General features: G+C 43.5%; 2 protein-coding genes across 3 annotated transcripts in view; one reads left to right on the top strand and one right to left on the bottom strand.

Moving 5' to 3' along the window:
• Positions 1-1,140: 1,140 nt before the first annotated feature.
• Positions 1,141-6,754, bottom strand: nell3 (NELL (neural EGFL like) family member 3). The gene is made up of 4 exons (XM_031850230.1): positions 5,831-6,754; positions 4,681-5,240; positions 4,291-4,357; positions 1,141-4,163 (listed from the first exon to the last, which is right to left on the bottom strand). Exons 1-4 carry the CDS (start codon positions 6,462-6,464, stop codon positions 2,632-2,634), a joined length of 2,793 nt encoding a protein of 930 aa, XP_031706090.1. The 5' UTR covers positions 6,465-6,754; the 3' UTR covers positions 1,141-2,631.
• Positions 6,755-9,667: 2,913 nt separating this feature from the next.
• Positions 9,668-20,532, top strand: part of apbb1ip (amyloid beta (A4) precursor protein-binding, family B, member 1 interacting protein) — a 20,218-nt gene continuing 9,353 nt past the window's right edge. Inside the window, exons 1-5 of one of the 2 annotated variants that reach the window (XM_031850194.1) lie at positions 9,668-9,928; positions 15,834-15,893; positions 16,606-16,693; positions 17,225-17,520; positions 18,916-18,993. In XM_031850194.1, coding sequence (XP_031706054.1) covers positions 15,834-15,893; positions 16,606-16,693; positions 17,225-17,520; positions 18,916-18,993 — 522 coding nt within the window. In that variant the 5' untranslated portion in view covers positions 9,668-9,928. The other variant, XM_031850193.1, reaches the window with a different exon arrangement.

Here is a 20,532-nt window from a genome sequence, read left to right as displayed (position 1 = left end):
CAGCAATCTGACTATTTTACTCTCATCACTCTCACGGCTTCACTTTCAGCTGCAGCAGGAAAAAATCGACCATTTAACCGGCTGTTCCCCATCCTGATGAAAACGCCTATGGTTCGTGCAGAAGCGCACACACGTGCACGAGCATGAATGTGCGCTACAGTTAAGGCTCCCGGTTTGGAGGTTTGAAAATATGGCTGTCTTACAGAGTTGTGTTTCTGGCCACTTCATGAATGTCACTTCACCATTTCCTTCTTTGCTTTGGCCTCCAGTCGTTCCAGAAGAAAATAACTGGTTCTTTACAACAGCAGCCAGACTTTTGACTTTGCAGCTAGTGCTGAACTTTGTTGTTCTGCCATTTGGTGCTAGCTGGGAAGCATTAGGTGAACCTATCAAGGCTTTCTTGCTGGAAACATCTGCTGAGAATGTGAGTGACGATGAGGGGGAAATTTGTTGGCCGTACAACCAAAACACAACTAGAAGGCTAACTAAAGTCTGAGGCTAACTGAAAGAAGTGTCGTTGTGCTAAGGGGAACAACAGAGTTTCTTCACGAAAGGCGAGCCTTTAACATTAAAATTAGTCATTTGAACCATTGTTAATTCAGAAAATAATGATTAGAGGAGCTAATACACACACTCCTCAGTTTTCTCTGTTCTCTCTCTGATGTCTCTGAAACTCTTCAAGTTCTGTGGGTCTCATTTAATCTACAGCGTCACACATCTGGAGCACTGCTCCACTGAAACACCTGTTTTCAATTCAGGCAGCCGACAGAAACATTTGATTGTTTTTCACATCCAGACCTTTTTTTTCTTCCCGCCTCTCCCTCTCATCGACTCACTGGCTATTTGATATGTTTAAGCCAAGGAACAGCTCTCCTATAGGTAATAGATGGAAGAATAATTTAACCTTGATTAAGACCAATCGAGAGGAAATATGCAGTGTATGACTTTCTGCAATTTTGGCACCTATAGCTGTTTAATAAGGTTCTAAAGAGGTTCAGTATGTTTGGGATTAACTGGAATGAGTAACGTCTGAATGTTAAACTTTTACCCTTTAACTTGATGGAAAATCCGCTATTAACTAAATGTCAAATGTGTCTGGACAGGAATGCTTCACATTATGCTAAATGGAAAAAACAATTAACAGAATACAATATGAACAAGCTGGAGTTAAAGTCATTCTCTGGCTAAACATATGTACATTTTATTTGGTGTTGAAGAAGAGTGCATGCATTGACATGTGCAGGGAGCCCAACCACAGAAAACTAAAAGAAAAATCACTAAACATAATGAAGTGAGAATAAATCTGAAGAATTTCCGTGGCCGGCCTCGTTGCCAACTCCCTGAAACACTTAATTATGCCTAATTGTTTAGAGGACAGAACACACACAGAGGCAATTATGAACGATATGCATGGGCAACTCCTCACAGGGAAACAGCATTCAGGCAAAAGAATAACAAAGTATGATGTTTGCACATTCCACAATACTATGTTAAACTATACGTGTGCAAATAGATGTGTGATAGAGGCTACCGCTGCGTGTGCTAATGAATACCAACACTGCCTATTCAGCACTTTACCACATACACATATTTTTATGCTTTTCTCATGACTGACAAATATATGTATTCTATAGTGTAAATACAAAAGTCACGTTTTATAAAAGGCAAATAAATATCATCAAAAACAACATAAAATACCAACTCCTGCTTGAGAGAGTTTACCTAGCATGTGTGTATAGCTATTTCATTAGTCTTCAGAGCATTAAAGGGATAGTTTGACATTTTGGGCAATGCATGTAGACAGCATTTTTTGTCACACAAACACGCAACGTGTTTTTGTCAGAAGGTGAATATAGGTTGATTCTTGAGCCTTTTGCACTTAGAATAAAGGCAGCAACCAATCTTGTTGTGAAAAACAGGCATATTCAAAATGTACACGATAGTGAAGAAGAACAAAAATTCACAGGCCAGTATTTAGCATTTTTGTGTTATTTGTTTGTCACGCCTACAGTGTGTAAAGGCCTTAATGATAGATGAGAAGACCGATACCACTCTAACATTGGTATGGTAAATATGAAGCTAGCAAGAGCAGCCAGTTAGCTTAGCTTAGTAGCTCCCAAAATGTTAAACTATTTTTAAATGCCTAATGATATAATACAGAAAACATTTGTTACATACAGTACAAAAGTTAAATATGTGCAGGAACAGAAGGATATACATATTAAACGACTCCTAGAAAGGTAGGCATGCCAATCTGTACATAAACACACACACACACACACGCATACACACACACATACATAACAAGCACCACTGCACATGTACGTACACTCATACACACTGTACACACACACACACACACACACATCCCATGTATAATTGGTCACTGCTCAACCAGCCGAAGTACTTCAAGCGAAAGCAGTACTTATGTTAATCATATCCAAGAGATTTCACAATAAAAGTCTAAACAGGTGATGAAACATACATTTAGAACAATAATATGACAAAATATGTGTAATAGATGAATAACATTGTTTTCATCTCTCTTTATTTGGTAAATTGTTGAATCTGCTCTGCAATTCAATATTGTGCAAAACTGTCTTCTTGTTAATGATAAAAAGGCTTCTTGGATCACACTGCAACCCAGAGGATTGAAATGTTAGTGCCGCCCTCGTGTGTTATCTGGTTAACTCGCCCACGGATGCAGTCCAGAGTAACATAGACCGCCGTACCGTTCTGGACCGGAAACGAGGCCCTCAGCCCGATGCTGGCCCACTCGCTCCCTTCCGGCATATGTCCAGACACCTGCTGAGCCACAGGACCCGCCTGCTTGCCCTGATCCCCCGCCCGCTGCAAAGTGAGTTTCACAATATTGCAGGAGTGTATCAGCTTCAGGTTCAGGGCGATGTTCGCCGTCCCTTTCTCGTGGAATATGAAGTTCTTCCGGCTGTTTGGCTCCCCGGAGCGGGCCAATCGAACCTGCGGTGTGTCGGCGCCGATCTGCTGGAACGACAGCGGCTTATTCCTGACTGCTCCAGAGGGCAGACCCGTCCTGGACACAGTAGCAGTCAGCGCCGACGACACTGCCGAGGGAATCCAGATGAGGCTCAGCACGCTGATCCCGGTGCTGTCCCCGAAGTAGCGGATGTTGCACTGGGACGGAGATGTGATCTCAAAGCTCAGCGTGTCGCCGCCAGCTACGCTCACGGCGCCAGAGAGGGTGATGGAGGTGTCCCTGTAGTTGACGCCCGTCTTGAAGGCTTGCATCGCCTCCTGGCCGGTCCCGTTGCGGTTGGTGTAGGCAATCAGGGAGAAACCCTCTCGAATGCAGGTGTGGCCCATAGAGTAAAGCGCCTGTTGGAGGACGAACTTCACCACACCGCTCTCTGTGAAGCGCACGCCGCGGTTGTCGTGCGTTAGAATGGTCATATAAGGGTCGGACACTGAGGTAATGCGGAAAGTTGGGCGATAGCTGGTCTGGTAGTGCGTCAACAGGGACATCTGAGCCGTCATAGCTACGGCACCGGTGTCATGCGACAACCAGAGCAGGCTGACTGAGGGGGTGGCGATATCGTAGAGGTGAAGATCCTTGCTCTGGTTGCAGTGTTGATTGGGGCTCTTCAGCAGCAGAGTGAAGGTGTGGTTGGGCTCCACCTCGACTCCACTGCTGACGCTGACACCCTGGAAGTATTTCCCATCCGGCTGTTCGATGCGAACACCACTGAGGTCCCAACCCTCCTCCTCCTGGCTCCCGTTGAGCCTCATCCCCACCTGGAGGAAGTTCCTGCAGCTGTGCTTTATCGCAAAGTTATGATCCAACCACACGAGACCGTGCTGCAGGAACGTCACCTGCCCTGCCTCGTTGGACAGCAGATCAATTCTCTCTTTGCCTCGGATGTTAAGTTGAAGCCCAGGGAAGATGTGGCCGCCAGAAGACCTGGCGGATGGGACTCCCACACTGGCCCCCCAAGACTGGGAGAGTCGGCTCTCTGAAGGCTGGCCGCAGACTGAGTCAGTGATAGCTGTGCAGGGAGCAGAAACCGACTCTCCATCACAGTCAGAACAGGCCTGGCACTCCTGCAGCTCCTGGTTGAAGAAGTAGTCGGGACCACACAAGCCCATCACTGCTTCTCTCTCAGAAACCCCCAGACACCTGAACCCCCCTGTGCAGTCAAAGACCAGAGAGAATACAGAAACCAAGGAGTAAAAAGGTGAAAAAGAGGGAGATATTGTTTTTTTCCCCACTGCCTACAATTAGGAGATTAATTGCTTTAATCATCAAAAACATACCTGGAGTATTAAGGCACTTCACTCGCTCTCCACAAATGTTTGGTACTTCAAGGCATTCATCTCTGTCCTGCAATTCATACAATAATCATTGTGAATATATTTTTACTATTAATTATAGCTTCATTCTGATAAGTATGAACATTTTCCCTCCAAATCAACTGTTATTATGTTTGGGCATTGCCGCCACATGTGTGAAAACTGACTGATTCCACCATATCAAGGTTTAACTATTAGCTGAAACCCATTCACACTTTAGTGAGCAGTGGGTTGGTTTTCACACATCAGAGATAAGTACAGATAGCAGTCTCACACGCCATGCAAACAGACATCAGTGCGTTTTAAATGAAGTGAAAAGGGTGTGAATATATGAGTATTTTAAAAGGACAATACCTGGCACATCCTGTCTGCAGTGGGAGAACATTGCGAGATCAGAAAGAAGCCCGGTGGACACATGGTGCACTTCTCACACTGAGGTGGGTCCCTCTGAAAATCACAGTACTCCTCCCCCTCACAAGTCGAAGGGCAACCCAGCAGAGGTTGAGGAAAATGAGCCTCTCCGACTACATCCATCACCTTCGAGTCGATTTCCATCTTGTGCACGGCGTAGGACTTCTGTAGGTGGCTGCGGGCCTGGCTCTGCAGACCCGCCAGGTGGCTCTCGAAGTAGCTCTGCAGCTCACCCTGAAGGCCCTGGAAGGAGACCTGCTTGACGGTGTCCGACAGGAGGCCGTACTGGGCCTTCACCACATCCATCTGGTCATACATGCGCCGCTGCTGGTCCAGGATCTCCCTCTGCTGGGACAGCAGCGCCTCCTGTTGGTCGGCGAGCTTCTGCTGCAGGTCGCGGATGACGATCTGCTGGGCGCGTAGGGCCTCCACCAGCTTCTCCTGCCCCTTCGCCAGCTGGAGGTGCAAGATGAGGGCATCTTCAGAGGGAACTTCGTTCTCCCCTGAGGGGAAAATAATGCAAAATGAAATATGGGATCAGACAAGTTGTTATTGTTAAACACTGCAGTGGAGGAAGGGATTAAAAGAGATTAAGAATGATTCAGAAGTCTGATTTCTGCAAATGCTGTTGCGATAAAGTTTGAACACCCATTGACCCTGTTTTAAGGGCAATGAACGTTTCCTTTGTGGACCAACATCAAAGCACTCAACATTTTCTGGACAACTGACTCACAGACATGTTTCCAGTTCAGCTGCTCTAGCTGTGCAGATATAATTTAGGGCTGAAGGTCAACAAGGTCTTCCTTTGCTTTTGGAGCTTAATCCCATTTTGCAGATCCCTGGTGGGAAAAGGGGGTTAAAGTCAATAAAGGGTTACATGCATGGTTACATTACAGGCCCACTGTTTCCAGAGCAAGTTAATAATTCATCAACTTCTTTTGAAGCTTGTCACTCAACCAGAAATGTCTGGCAGTGGTTAGATTGGTGCACAATTGTGCACAAAGGACATTTTGAAGAAGTTAATCAGCCTGTAATCATCTGAAAGCAACAGTTAAAATGTTAGATGACAATGATGATTATGATAATAGCAGACCTGGGTTGATGTCACATGTGAGCTGGACACCCAAAGGTGCGCCGCCAAGTTCCGACGACGGATATCCAAGCTCCGGAAAATCTCCCAGAAACTGCGCGGCTCTGTCGGACAGATGGACAGGAGGAAGCTGGCTGGTGCTCTCCTCTGAACTGCACCCCTCTCCCACACAAGACTTCGCGCGAGCTCTTGGCCGTATCCTCAGCGGCAGCCTGCACTCGATCCCCCTACAGTCTCGGGTGTCATTAGCGGACTGAGAATGTTTCACAACAGGGGCGCAGTCCGCATCGGTGCATCCTGCAGGTAAAACTTCTGGCGCTCTCATCCGCGCGCCGCCGCCGTCGCTGTGCCGCACGCGAAGCGGCTTGACGGCGGGGTAAGCGTCCGGCGCTGCTCTTGGAGAGCTCGGGTATGCATGGTGCTGGCTGGCGACGATCTGCGCCGCTCTCCCTTGCGTCGTCGGGTTGAACTGCCGCGGCGGTCTGGAGGATCTGCTCCCCGGGCAGTGCGCTCCGGTGCACGGTCTTGGATCGCCGGTTTCCGCGCGGTAGCAGTACGGCCCCCGGCAGATCTCTGCGACAGCTTGCAGTGAGAACCAAGGCAACAGCAGCAACAGCACTGGTGTTACTAAAACCATTTTTTTTGCGTCAGATATATTTAAATCTCTGCCTGCAAAAAAGAAAAAGAAAATGCGAGCTGAGCTTTTGATCACCAAATCTGGGAAAATCTCCAAACTGTTCTTTGATTGAACTAAAAAAGATCCTGAAAGTCCATCACTGATCTTCACCTTTCAAATGAAACTAAGCACAAACTTGACATAAGAGACTCTTGATGTGCACCTCTTGACAGAGCATTACCTTCAGCTCCAGGGTCCGGTGAGACTGTCAGTACGGAGTAAAACCACCAGACTCACGCATTACCACTGGCTCTCTCCATGCCCGAGCCACTCTGAGTGCGCTCTGCAATACAATGTCAGTATGTGGCATTCCTAAGACTTAATTAGCATCAGGTTTCCCCGGCCACAAATTAACCCTTCACCTTCCCTGCTCTCCTCGCAGGACATTGTGGTGAAAGAAAGCAGAATGAAACGTTTTTTCTAAAATTAAATATTTGCTCAAATTTTCATGTTAAAAGAAAACAAACAAGCAAAGACTTCCCTGTGACCCTATGGCCATCCAAGTTGGGGGAAAAAGTGGCAGAATGTTGAGACAGCTGCGGTCTTCAACCCAGTGTCCTTCAGGTTAGACTGGCCTTGTCAACACCTCTTTACAGACGGAGCCAACGGAGGTCAAGCTTTTGTTGAAGGGACAGAATGGCAGAAGTCAGGAATGTGAGACCCACAGCTGGTTTTTGAAGCCTCTCATTTTAGTGCTTCCCGCACAACAACATGTCCAGCCAGAGGTGGGAAGTTTGTAGTTTGGCAGATTCTGATGTAATTTTCTGTTTTGATTATTTCAAAGTCAGGCAAGTATGGAAGCACATTTTTGCCAAGAAAGAGGAAAAAACTACATAATAAATAAGACATTATAATAAAGTTATTTAACTTTTTCTTCCCTGGTTTCTCATAATGTTAACATATTCTTTCAGAATTTTGACTTAGCCTCCAACATTTGTTATGTTGACTTAATACATTTGATTTACTATCTCACAATTGTTTTAGTACCTGTTGACTTAATATTTCATCATTTTTAAATACATAAATTTGACTTATTGTCTAATGTTTATGTTTTAGTGACCAATCATCAAAAGAAGATCTCTTTCAAAAAACAACAAAAGTCCACTGATGCACCATTTAAATTGGGTTCAGGCAGTTTAGAAGTCTATTGTCCGTGTACAATTAGTGTTTAAACTCATTTTATTTTCCAGTCCAAAATCAAACATGTGTTCATCATGCTGCCTCTCTCTTGCTCTGGAAGTAAAAACATGTCCCTTCCTGGTGCTTCACCTGACGTTGAAACACCTGCTCCCTTTATCCTTAATGTGTTACCTCAACACGTGCTCAATCTGGTGCTTAGTGCCCCTTGTGTCTACAAAAATAATAAATAATTATAATGAAATAATCAAACTAAAGAATTAGCTCCTACAATCCATCTTGTCAACCATTTTTCTGGTGTAAACATGCAGAGTGGATGAGCGAAAGTAAGTGGTGCAGGTAGCATGAGCTGCACTTACACCCACTGAGCTGGAATGTTTAGTACAGCAGAGCACAAACAGAGGGCACCACAACACTCCTAATGCATCACTTTTCACATCCTCATTGTGACAGTTTGTCCTCTGCAGTACATTTGACGAATGCCCACTGGTTTTCATTATCACCCCCCTTTTCTCTTGGAGCACAAAAGCTCAATAAAAGGTTTTCAGGGGTGTGTTGGAGCACTCAGATTAAATATGATGGAGACTAATAGGCTTTAAAGTATGCTTTTCTCTTACACATCACACCTTAACAGCTGCGGTTCTGCTCCACGTCATAATCAAGATAAGTAGGGCTTTGTTTTGCAACCTGTGACGCATTAAAATTGCAGCTCTCACTTTATTTAAAATGCACAACATCTGCGTTATACATCTCGTGCCGAGATGTATAAGCTGCAGCATGCACGTTGTTCAAAACACATGATCGGTACACACAAGATACAACAAAGTAGAAAAATCCTCTCTCTCTCTTTGCTGCCGAGCTCCACAACCCGTTAATCAGCGTATCTGCTTGAGAAATGACCTCGGAGGCACCGGGGTGCTCGTGTTCAGGAGATGCTTGGAGCTAATGGGAGACTGCCTACGGTGTCCATCTGTTTGTCAACCCCTGAGAGAGGAAATGAGGGTGGTTGGGACACATGCCTGTACCCGGAGTGTTTGTTCAATACATCACGAGTCACGAAAGGCTCTTGGACACTCAAGGTTATTTGGTCCCCCCCCCCACTGTGGTGCTCGGCTTCGCTGTAGGATAACAGGTTTCGTCACAGAGAGGGTGGTCTGCCTTTACCGGTGGCACTGAGGCTGCTTCTTCGGGGAGAATAGGACACAGAGGTGCTAATAATAGCAAAATAATGCAAATGGGAAGTAATATTTTACTTTCTAAACAGATTAAAGAGTTGAAAATGAGGCTACAGGGCAAAGCTGTTCTTCTAAGCATCATTTTAACTTTCCTCGCTACTTTCTGACCTTTTCCAAATATTCAAAAACAGGATGTGAAATCTAGTTTCTTTTTATTTCTAGGCCTCCCAGGTTGACTCAAGGAGAAATGCGAATAAACAGAGCTATCTGTATCTGCCTGGTCGGATAAGAGCCAGAGGCTATTCATAGCTTGACAGCTTGGCTCTGCTTGGTTCCCCCCCTCAAGATAAGTGACCTTGTTGCACCACACCAGTGTCTTAACTCCTTCCTGATTTTAAGTGACGAAAAATAGCTCGAATGTACTTTTGTACGCCTTAGTCTCGGGGGAAGATGGCTGTGCAGCAAAGTACTTCAAAGCATATGGATGTGTCTAAAGGTGGTGCTGTGTGTTTCAGAAGAATTTAGATCACAGGAGCTCAGCTGGAGTCCGGTGCTCACCGCTGTGACGTGCAGTATTACCACTCCTGTCTAAAGACCTGCAGTAAATCAGCTTCAGTGCGGTGAATTATTAACAGAGGCCGTCACATTCCTCCTGCTGAATCAGCCGTTCTCTCGATCCCTTCGAGACCTCGCTTTTATGTTGTTTTTTTTCTTCCGAACACTCAAGTGCTTGTCAATCAGCAGCTATTATTGGAAATCACAACAACCTCCACTGCAGTTTTCTCCCGCTCTGTCCATGTATGAAAAAAAGTTGCATGAATACAGTGCAGATAAGGAGGCGACTGTTGAGTGGGGCGGCCCGGCGTTGCCCTGACATGACTGTTGTGAAAGTGTTGGGCTTTTATTGAAGGAATGCAGTGGCAGGTCTCGACCTGAACTTCCGCATTGAGCAGGAAGAAGTCAACAGTCAAGAGAGACAGATGCAATCCACATCAACACACCCTGATCTGCCTGTATGTGACTGTTTTTCTGGTGCTTTATTAGAGAATAAAACGCTGAGGTGGAACTGAGGTGAAACTAACTGGTGAAACAAGGATTAACACATTTGAAAAGGTGAGTTACACCTCTGCTAAAGTAGATGTTGTACCTTCAGTTAACGGTGAACACCCATAGCTGCTTTCCTCTGAGCGTGTTCGTGACTTTGACTGTGAATCTTTGTTGTTTTTATCTGTCAAATAAAATCATTTTTCTCCTCCAGCTGGAAGGAGAATACAGATAATGTTCATAATACAGACAAAAAAAATTGTAGCCAGTCAAATTTAGTAATTTTAAAACCTCGTCCTCGATAGAGACTTTTAAAAGTTGTCAAATTATAACAGTACAAAACGTCAATTGTCCCCCTGGATGTTTTTGTACTCATGAGATAAGGCTTTAATGAGCTTTCTGTCCAGCGATGAGGCCGTCATTAGGCTATTCGAACATAAAGAAAAGGGTGTTCATATGTGCTCTTTCCGACTGGGTGGACCAGACTCTAATTTCAGACTGCAGTATGACTCAGTGACCACATGAAACTGATCCCTGCTTCGCCTCTTGTTTTAAAGCTAATAATGCTGTCACCGATGACAGGAACATTTTGTACATTTGGCTTTCTGAGATGAGATGAATTACTTATAAGCTGTGTATGATTGCGAGCGTCTGCTGGAGTAAAAACCTTTTTAGCTGACAGTTTTCTGCTTTTCACTGCTGTCGAGCCAGAAAACGTTGCAATATACAGGGAGGTTAGACAGACTGTCCGATGACTCATGTGCAGAGGGGATTTTATGTAGAAAAAAAAATATTTTTTAAAGATAACCTTAGTGGAAATTAGTGTCCATGTTTGATTTCCACAAAAGCCCAGACTCCCTTCAGCACACATAGATACGATCTGGTGTGTTGTGAAATGTCCGTTATGATTCTTGATTATTGGTTTTCTCTGTCCTCCAGCTCTCTATTTCTGCTGCCCTATAATTTGCCTCCTTTACAGTAGAGAACGTCCACTTCTGTAAACACGACAGCTTAAGTAAAGATATTTGAGTCGAGTAAGAGAGGGAGTTTCTGTACATCACGGTAAACATGCCGTGCTTTGATATGGCCACTTAGGGCTGTTTTGTCTGGTTTCCATGTTCTCGGCTGAAACTTGAGTTCGACGTGTTTGCATTTATGAAACAAGATTTGAGATTATTTAGGAATGTCGAAGTCGCTTGCATGCTATATTTCTTTGACTCATTATTTCTTTGGATCCCAGACGTAGAGCGATGTGTTTTCACAATGCATTGTGGAGGTTTGACACGGAGCCAGATTCCATGCTCAAGTGTTTCCAGTAATATTCATAAATACTGACGAATCGCATATTTTCAGAGCGGAAAGAAAGTAGAAATAGTGCAAAGAAACAGCGACATACTTTTATGATTGTCTTCCTTCAGGCTGCAGCATCGTCCACAATATGAAGGAGCACAAATACAAACTTTGTTTTACAGTAAATGCAGATATTGACGGGAAATGAAATGATCCATTACTCTCTCCATCTCACTTTACACTTCTGTCTACACTTGTCATCAGTTTGTCCAAATAAAATTGTAAACTCAGCTCACTTCCGAGCACTTTATGCATCAGTAAGGCTTCTGTCAGATAGCGTTAGTCAAGCCAACGTTTCTCTTCCTACCGTGAAGCTTCTCCAATACTGCTGATAAAAACCTTTTTGCATGATTTCACAACAGATCCACATCACCTCTGATATCTGCAGCCAGTTCTTTTATTCGTGGTCTTTGTTTTTAAAGTTAGGAAAGAGACCCTGTTCACTTTCTTGCTGAAGGTTAGATAAGATTGAAATATGAAGCTGAAGCCAGGAGACAGTTAGCTTAGCTTAGCTTAGCGTAACCATAAAGACTGAAAACAGCTAGCCTCTAAAGCTAACTAATTAACACTGACTTATGTTTTGTTTGTTTAATTCTTTAGGCGGATTAATATTGAGACAGAGCCAGGCTAATCTTTATGCTAAGCTAAGCTAATCACCTATTGGACCTAGCTTCACATTCTACAGACAGATATGTGGTATCAATCTTCTTGTATGACTCTCAGCAGAAAAGTGAAGACACTTATTTCTAAGTAAAACAAATAGCCTCTGCCATTGACACCATTTTAAGGCTAACACCTTTTCTGTGGTTCTACTTCCTTTGTGTTTTGTTTGCAACGTCACACCTACGAATGAAAAAAAAGTGTACCAGGGCTACTTTCTTAAGCCTAATGTTGACGTGTGAAGTGAGACACGAATACAATCGTGCGTTTATGAGCGGAAGAAGTGATTATAAACACCACATGAATGTGTTTTGCCTCCATCAGCAGACGCCGGTTTGTTTTTGAGATCTGAGCATTTCTCCACTCTCTCTGACTTCTCTTTACTGCGTGAGAGCTCTTATGCATTTGGCCTCTAAAAGCAGCTGACCTTACTGACGCTAATATTTTCCTTGTGTGACAATAAATATGCACATTGTAAGTGGCATCAGACGCTCCCAGTGTTTACGTGTTCTGTGTGGTTGTTTGTGAGCAAAGAGCAAAGATCTGTTGCATTGCGGTTGTCATAACACATAATAAAACGTGAAACCACTGGAAAAAGACGGAAATGAAAACAATTAAGTGGTTATAATAGATTTTTAAATAATGAGCGCAATGTGAGTGAAAGGAAACAGCATTAAGGTTGCAGGTGGCTGCTCGTGTCGCCATTTCCAACACGATTTCAACATTGCAAGCGACAGGAAGTTCACCCTGTACCACTTCCTCCTGAGGAGTAAACCTTGTAAAAAGGGTGGAGGAGTGGGGCCACACAGTTACAAAGACCCACATGTACACGTGACGTGGAACATATTGTCTGAAACTCAAAGAAGTTAAGTCATGATGGAAATTACTTTGTGTGCAACGGTGTCAGAACCAGAGAGGTATTACAAGTCTTTATCAGTTATCTGCATAAAACCATTTATGGTCATGGATACGGTTTGTCTTCATCGAGCTTCCAACCGTACAAGCACGCGCCATCTATTAGATGTTGGAACAATATAGATCCATTTCACATTCAAATGAGAAACATCATGTCACAGCACTGTCTGAACTCTTGCCTGGAACACAATCAATCACTCTTGTCTCCTCTGCAGTGTGACTGAGGGGTTTGCCTCGACCCTCTCGCTTTGCTTTTGATTAAAACTCTGCAAATGTTCTTTCTTTTTTTTTTCTTTTTTTCTTGTTGGCTCTAAAAGTGTAATAAACAGATTCCAAACTGTGATGAGTGAAAACAGCAGCGAGTTACACTTCATTGGAGATAATATTTTCATATCTAATGAACCGTAACGGCAGAAATAAAAGTGACCGGAGAAAATGCAAACATTACACTGAGGGAGAGAAAATGTCAGTGGTTGAGTTAAACCAATAAGATTCAGAGTTGGTGGAGCTTTTTTTTTTGTTCAAAGTGTGTAGCTGCGTTGAGGTCTGAGACGTGCAGTGGTCAAAGTCCATTTATTATCACCTTAACTTTAACCACACCAATCCTTCACCTAACCCCAGCTATTTCTTATTCAAATGTAATGACTGTCGTCTTCCATCTGAACACAACCACGTTTGATCTTTATGCAACAACCCAACCTCTGAGTTTTGCAGACCAGTCATGCTTCTGTGCTACAAAATGAGTAAAGCCTCACTGAGATATCTAGGTTAGCCGGTGAGCCCTTAAAAATAAAGACACGCTCAGTAGATTGTTTTTTAAATCAGCAAATGAACAAAAAGCAGTTTGTTTTCTTCTTGTTTTGTTCTAAGCTTTATACAAAGTATTTCAATGTATTATACAACAACAAAAACTGTGTTTGCCTTTGCTGCCATCTTTGTGCCTCATCATGGAGCCCAGAATCACGGCAGGTCGTCACGAAATTAAATCTATTTGTTTCATGTACAGGGACACAAATTGTTCATATTTTTTCATGTCGCTCAGCACAAAAACAACGCCAATGGAAAGTCAATAAGGATCCTTTTTTCGTGGTGGACGCACAAATTAAACGCCACCACTTTACTATGCCACGGTCAGAGCTAGTAACGTATATTAAATAAAGAGATAGACCACTTATGGTGGGCAGCAGGGGAGGTGGATGGGTCCATCAAACACAGCACCGTCAACCACAAGCTCGATGTTCAACTCTGTGTGTCCCAAAGTGTTCGTGACGGTCTTCTAAAACCTATTTACGTGGTTTTGTTGCCTCAATCTAACTTTTGTTTTGTAGCGTAATGCTGTCCCGAAAAATAAGTTGTGCCGATCAACACGAAAGAAATGGACAAATGATGTTCCTTGTGTGACTATAGGCCAGCGACACTCATTAACACCCACAGAACCACAGGCAGAAAGCGAGCCTTTAGTGTTTAACCAGACTGGTTCAGCAGTTACAGCAGCCACAGTTAATGTTGAATTGTCCTTAATCAGATTATTGTACCCTCACAGGCTCTGTAGTCAATGTTGGGTTTCCAGGACCATTAACATGCAGTGGAGGTGCACAGCAGCATGTTACATCTCTGGATTTAGTGAAGTTAAAACCCCATCAAAGCACCACTGTGACTGAATGAACTGCCACTGACCCGTCCCACTGCTGGTCATGTTCCACTGTAAGAAAACAGGGACTCTGTTTTGACTGCACATTCTAGCCCATCATAACATTTGCTCTGAGGAAATGTGGATTCAAATAATACAAAGTGAGAGACGGCATACTGTACATAATTACAGATGTCAAGTGAGTCTTCGGGAGTTGTTGTCGCGGGCTGTTTCACTACTTTCAGACTGAAATGATTAACTGTATCGGGGTTAAAGGAGCCTTGCTTTACCTGAGCAGAGAATGAAGTCGCTCTCCCTCTGTGAATGTTGGTATCTGAGCTTCTCCGTTCTTTGTTGACATGGTTGGGCCTTTTAGTGCATGTTATCGCATGTTATCGTGCCCTACTGGTTGGCTCACGGCCGACGCTGTGCACGGCTCTCAAACGGTGGTTGAAGCTGATAACGCCGTCCCGATCGGCAGCTGTTTTCACGAAAGCATAGCACCAGCCCTCTGATTCCCCCTCAGGTCAACACTGTTAGCTCTGTCAGCACTTCCCCCGTTGTTTGCACTGTTAGCGCAGTTAGCACTGTTAGCTATGTGCCGCCGGCTCAGGCGCCGCCATGTTGAGAGGCAAAGCAAACACCCCCAATATCGGATCTTGCACCTTTAAACTATATAGCTCTGAAGCAGTCAAGTGTATTAGTCTTGATCAGCAATTTATAGCTAAGCCCAGCATACAAGCATGCATATTTTATTACTGTCGATGGTCGTGCAGCATTCTGATTTAGTTTTTTAGCACATAGTAACTGAAATAAATTGGTATTGTCAAACACACTGATTGAAACAAACGTTGTATATTGTAATCATGTAATGTGAGAGCATGGCTTCAACAGTTAAGGGTCTTTAATGACATTATAGGACTGATTGTAGTGGTGACTTGGAGGGCAGAGAGGTCAGTTACTTCTGAATCTGACAGAAAATACCAAAATGAATCAGATCTCACTCTTCAGTTCAACATGTGCAACAGGACACGACACGTTCAGGCGAAACATGAATGCATGAAAGTTATGCAGACATACTTTTCTTCCTTTCATACTGGGTGGAGATGATAATACAGCCTCAGGGCACAAATTACAGCAGCACACATTTCAAAGTGAAGCAGCAGTGCTGGGTCTCACTGGCTGTGTAACATGTACATGTGTACCAACGATCGTTTCATTTCTCCACACATTCCTTCACTGCCATTCATATGACAACCAAGTCCAATCAATGGAGATGTTTTGCTTCCTTGCAGCACCAATCAAAGACATTGACGCACACGGTGTCCCAACAGTTTATGTCACATGGTGGAAAAGTTAACATGTGGGATCTTTGAGTATTTTTTTGTGTCTGACACTTTTGTTGTTGCTTTTAAACAGATGGACGACATCGACGCCATGTTCAGTGACCTGCTGGGGGAGATGGACCTCCTCACTCAGGTGAAATAAGACGGCTATGGTCATACAGTTTTATTCCAAAACTTCACTCCACATCTTCGAGGTTTCGTTTTGCACTAATTGTTACAGGGCTTTACACTCCAACAGGCCAGTTTGAACATTACCATAGGAACTTACATTTTTGTGTCAGTAAGTAAAAGCTTTCTTCCAACACATACTGAACACGACACATTTTCTCCAGACTGCCCACGGTTCATTCTCCCACATTATACCTTAAATCGATTTTTCTACTTTCGAGACAGACGACAAACTCTCTAAAACCCACCATCGATCACCGAGACACTCTCGACTGGCAAGCACAACAGACACAGCGGGGGTGGGGGAAACACTCTCTGTGGTCAACTAACAACCATCAATTACACACTTTTTTGGAGGGGGAGGTCAAATGGCATGAACCAGCCAGAGATTACACATTTTTGTCTTGGTGAAAACCCCTGCTGATGACTTTGATGTTTTTTTTAACCCACCAGTCATTTTAAATCACTTCCATTTGGCCGGACGGGCTGAATAAAACACATAGAAGCTCTGTTAGGTGTAATACCTAAACACAGATGTAACATTAGACGTGTAAACATCAAACTTACTTACATATTAGGATAGTTTATGTTTCAGAATGTGTTGTGGATTAACTCGCTGTACAAATATTATATCAATGCTCTTATAAACAAGCTGCCTTGTTCATTCTTCCCTGCAGAGTCTCGGACAGGAAACAGTACCTCCTGCGTCTCTCCCCACCACCAACAAGGAAGTCAACCTATCCATCGGCTACACTGACCTCAATGGTGACTTTACATTTTGTCCGTCAAGCGTGTGGAAAATACTACAAAGAGCTGGGTGTGCAAACGCAGGATGTATATTGCACGTTCCATCAGTTATCTAGAAAATGATCCCAAAGCAGTGACGTAAAGAGGGAGTAAAAACAGCATTACTGTGTCTCTGGAGTTTATCTGGCTACTGTTCAAGAGGTGATTTAAGACAAAGATTGAGGTCACTGTTTGTGCTAATTACTCAGTGTTTGCCTTTGGCTCGTATGGGCTGTAAAACAAGCAGGTTAATGTTAAAGCAAGGTTGCAGAATGTTGGCATTAGCACTCTAATTTAACCCTTCCTTTCACAGTTTTTTTTTTTTAGTCGTACAGTGTGTCATCAAGTAGGCTACTTCAGTCTTGTCACATTACTCTAAGCTACAAGGATAAACCTTTATAAATCTCAACTGAACGACAATCAATCACAAAATAAACGCAAAAAAACCCGCTTTGAGCCGTGCTTTGGGGTCAGTTCTTAACAAATAAACAGATTTTCCTCTAACACCAGAGTCCCTCAATGAACTCGAGGACACCGATCTGGATGCGCTCATGGCTGATTTGATGGCTGATCTCAGTGAGTCGGAAGAGAAACTTGCAGCACAAATAAAAGATCTGAAGGTGCCGTCACCGCCCCCGTCAGACCTGCCGCCACCACCACCTAAGGGCCTGAGCATCCGTCCGGCCTCCTCCTTCCCTTCCCCAACATCATCAACGAGCAGCACCAGCAGCAACGTTAGCACCACGGCCTACTCCGCTGCCTCCCCTTTACCACCTCCGCCCCCTCAGGCTGCAAAGCCCACAAAGGTGAGTCTGCCAGTGTGCTGATTGTAAGATGAGAGCAGCATCTCTGCAAATATCTTTTAATCTCTCTGCTACTGGGAACTGGTCCAAAATTAAAGAAGTGAGAGCTTTAACCAAGGCTTGTCAGAGTGATAGAGAGTTTATTTTGGTTTCCAGGAAAAAGCCACAATGCTGTTAGGCTCTTAAAATGTAAGATCCAACGACAGAGACATGAAGCAGAAAGAGACAATGATTATGACACAATCTAGATTACCACAAGAAAGCCGTTTCTGAGCCGTGCGTGACAAGACAGTATTACAACAAAAGCATAGTTCCCAGCATATGAATTTCTAGTGATTCCTTTTTGTCTTTGTGGAACTGGGAAGAGTGGTATTGCTCTTATAACAGTTGGACGGTGAGATCATGGCAAAGTTGTTCCTGGACGGACGCATCTGTTACAGTTACAGAGACTCGTGAGTCTGTCTGGAACAGATCAAACACAGACAGACACGAGGCAGAAAAGAGTAACAGGTATTACTTTAGCAGCGCTTGTTACCTCATCCTTCTGAGGTGAAAACACCAGCTGTGCTGAGGCAGAGAACGCGTCATTGTTGTAGAGGTGTACAAGTTCATTAAAACTGCACTGTAGGCAGGATTTTAATGTAAAAACACGTTGAGTTATAAGGCAGAGTAAAGGGTATCCCTGATAATTGAGATTTAGTAGATTAGATCTAATGGCCCACATGAAATTCTTCAATGCACGCTTCACATATGAGAAGTTATGGAATTAAAATGAAACACTGCAGCTCCTGAGCAGCACTTAAAACGCTGCATCCACAGAAATGAACTCAGCAGTCACATCTTTTCCCCTCGTTTACCTTTAACTCCATCTTTTATTAAGCAACAGCTAAACATTTTTGGGGTATAAACTTATTTGCTTTTTTTGTCAAGAGTTAGATGAGAACATTGATACCACTATCATGTATTTACAGTAAATATGAAGCTACAGCCAGTAGAAGAAAAACAGAAAAGTTAGTTTTTTGTATGGATTAAACAAATGAGATTTAGCAAATTGATTGCTGAACATTAGATGGGAGGGTCGACATATTTTGTTTATTTTGGAAAGAGTCATGTTACCTGTTTCCCCATGTTCAGTCTTTATGCTAAGCTAAGCTAACCGGCTGCTGGCTGTAGGTCCATAATTTACACATCTGATCTTCATTTAATCATCTCTATCGCCCAGATCTCACACTAGTTTTATTGTGCTGTTTATAGTTTGCTGATATCAAAGATGATTTCTTGGTGTGCATTTTCCAAAGTACAACTAGCTTCAACACAATGATTATGGTGGTATGTATATATATCCCACTTACACCAGTAAGTAAAACTAAAACATAACATTATATTCTTTGTCTACAGGAGGAAATCGAGGCGCAGATGAAAGCAGACAAAATCAAGCTGGCTCTTGAGAAGCTCAAGGAAGCTAAAGTAAAAAAGGTAAGATGACCAAACACTGAGGAGTCCTCCTCTGATCTGACATCCACTGGCAACAGTAAACTTTAAAGACGCTGTGAATTACGGCTACATGGACATCACTGTAAAAGACGTAATGTTCAAAGATAGGACAGCTCTTTCTCTTCCTTTGGAGGAGGATCAATCACAGTAATGGACGACTTAACTTTCATCCAGCCAACTTCCTGCAAGACATCACGGCTTCCCCTCTTCGGAGGATATGTGGACACTTTCTCATCTTCAAAGCAGTCAACAAAAGCAAAGACATGTGGTTTTGCATGCAAAGCTTCACAGCAGGATGTGCAATTTTACGTAGGTTTTGTGCCAATTGCATAAAGTTTTATAATAGATAATAGTCTGATGATATGATGGCCAATTTCTACACTCATGTCTTGGCTGAGAAGTCTTATAATTTACATGTGTGGCTGCATTAATGGTCTTTTAAGTTAGCAATTATAAATTCTGAGAAAAATCTGAAGGAAACCAGCAGAAAACAGCTCCTCCAAATTGCTCTGTGTGTGTGTGTGTGTGTGTGTGTGTGTGTGTGTCTGTGTGTGTGTGTGTGTGTGTGTGGATGCTGAGGAAAAACAGGCCACTAGCCACTTCCACAGGAACATCTGTCCCAGGGTTGTTAGGCGCACAAGAGCAAGGTGCACTCTCAGTGGTTTCAGTACAACCGTCTGTGGGCAGAGGCCCTCGAGTTTCATGCTTTCGACACGGATCATGTATTTTAAAGATACCCGCCTCGCATGAGGAAGAACCATAAGAGGAAAAATTATTTGATATCCAGTGACATTTCATTCAACCGCGTGCCAAACCCATATTGTTTTCCAAAGGTCGGGACCGAGGAACGTGTGATCTAACGCGCTGAATCCTCTGGTGATAACATCTCTGAGTCCCACATTTCACATTTTTTATGACACAAGCTCAGCGACCGGCTGACCTTGGTTCTGTGAAACTCCTCAGCTTCCCCAAAGCTGGATTTGTTTCAGATGAGAGGAAGTGTGAAGCCATATGAGCCTGTGAGGGAAGCAGTGCGCCGCTCCAGAGCAGAATTAATCTCGGCCAAGGGGGGGGGGGGGGGGAGGTGCTAAGGCTGCAAAAAGGAGACGAATACAATGGGGAGGAAATTACTAAAAAGCCAAAGAGGGTGAACAGAATAGAGAGACAGAAGTGCTGATGCTCCAACTCTACTAGTAGAACTAACATTGGGAAACAGAAACAACCATTTACTGCACATGGCCGGTAATTAAACGGGATAATAAAAAGCTGCATGTGCTTATCACACTTTAGACACCTGCCTCTGTCCACAACATGTTTTAACTTCAATCTGTCATGCAGGTGACACAGAAAAAAATCATTTTAGAACCGAAAACACTGACATTTTTATAAATGCACTTTATTGCTGAGAGTTAGATGAAAAGATAGATATTACTTTAAATGTTCATTATATATGGAGCTAAAGCCAGAAGAGTGTCACACAGGAGCCGGAGTAATCTTCACCTGTATGTTTTATTTGAAGAT

This window comes from Anarrhichthys ocellatus, unplaced genomic scaffold (assembly GCF_004355925.1).
Source record: "Anarrhichthys ocellatus isolate YVR2014 unplaced genomic scaffold, GSC_Weel_1.0 scaffold10, whole genome shotgun sequence".
Classification (NCBI taxonomy): Eukaryota; Metazoa; Chordata; class Actinopteri; order Perciformes; family Anarhichadidae; genus Anarrhichthys; species Anarrhichthys ocellatus.
This window is presented reverse-complemented; position numbering and strand designations above follow the sequence as displayed.

Excerpts from the sequence above, each read along its gene's own strand:
- nell3 (XM_031850230.1), bottom strand. The coding sequence starts at position 6,464 with ATGGTTTTAGTAACACCAGTGCTGTTGCTGCTGTTGCCTTGGTTCTCA. Across the intron at positions 5,241-5,830 it reads CACATGTGACATCAACCCAG|GGGAGAACGAAGTTCCCTCT; the intron begins GTCTGCTATTAT and ends TTTTCCCCTCAG. Across the intron at positions 4,358-4,680 it reads CTGCAGACAGGATGTGCCAG|GACAGAGATGAATGCCTTGA; the intron begins GTATTGTCCTTT and ends TATGAATTGCAG.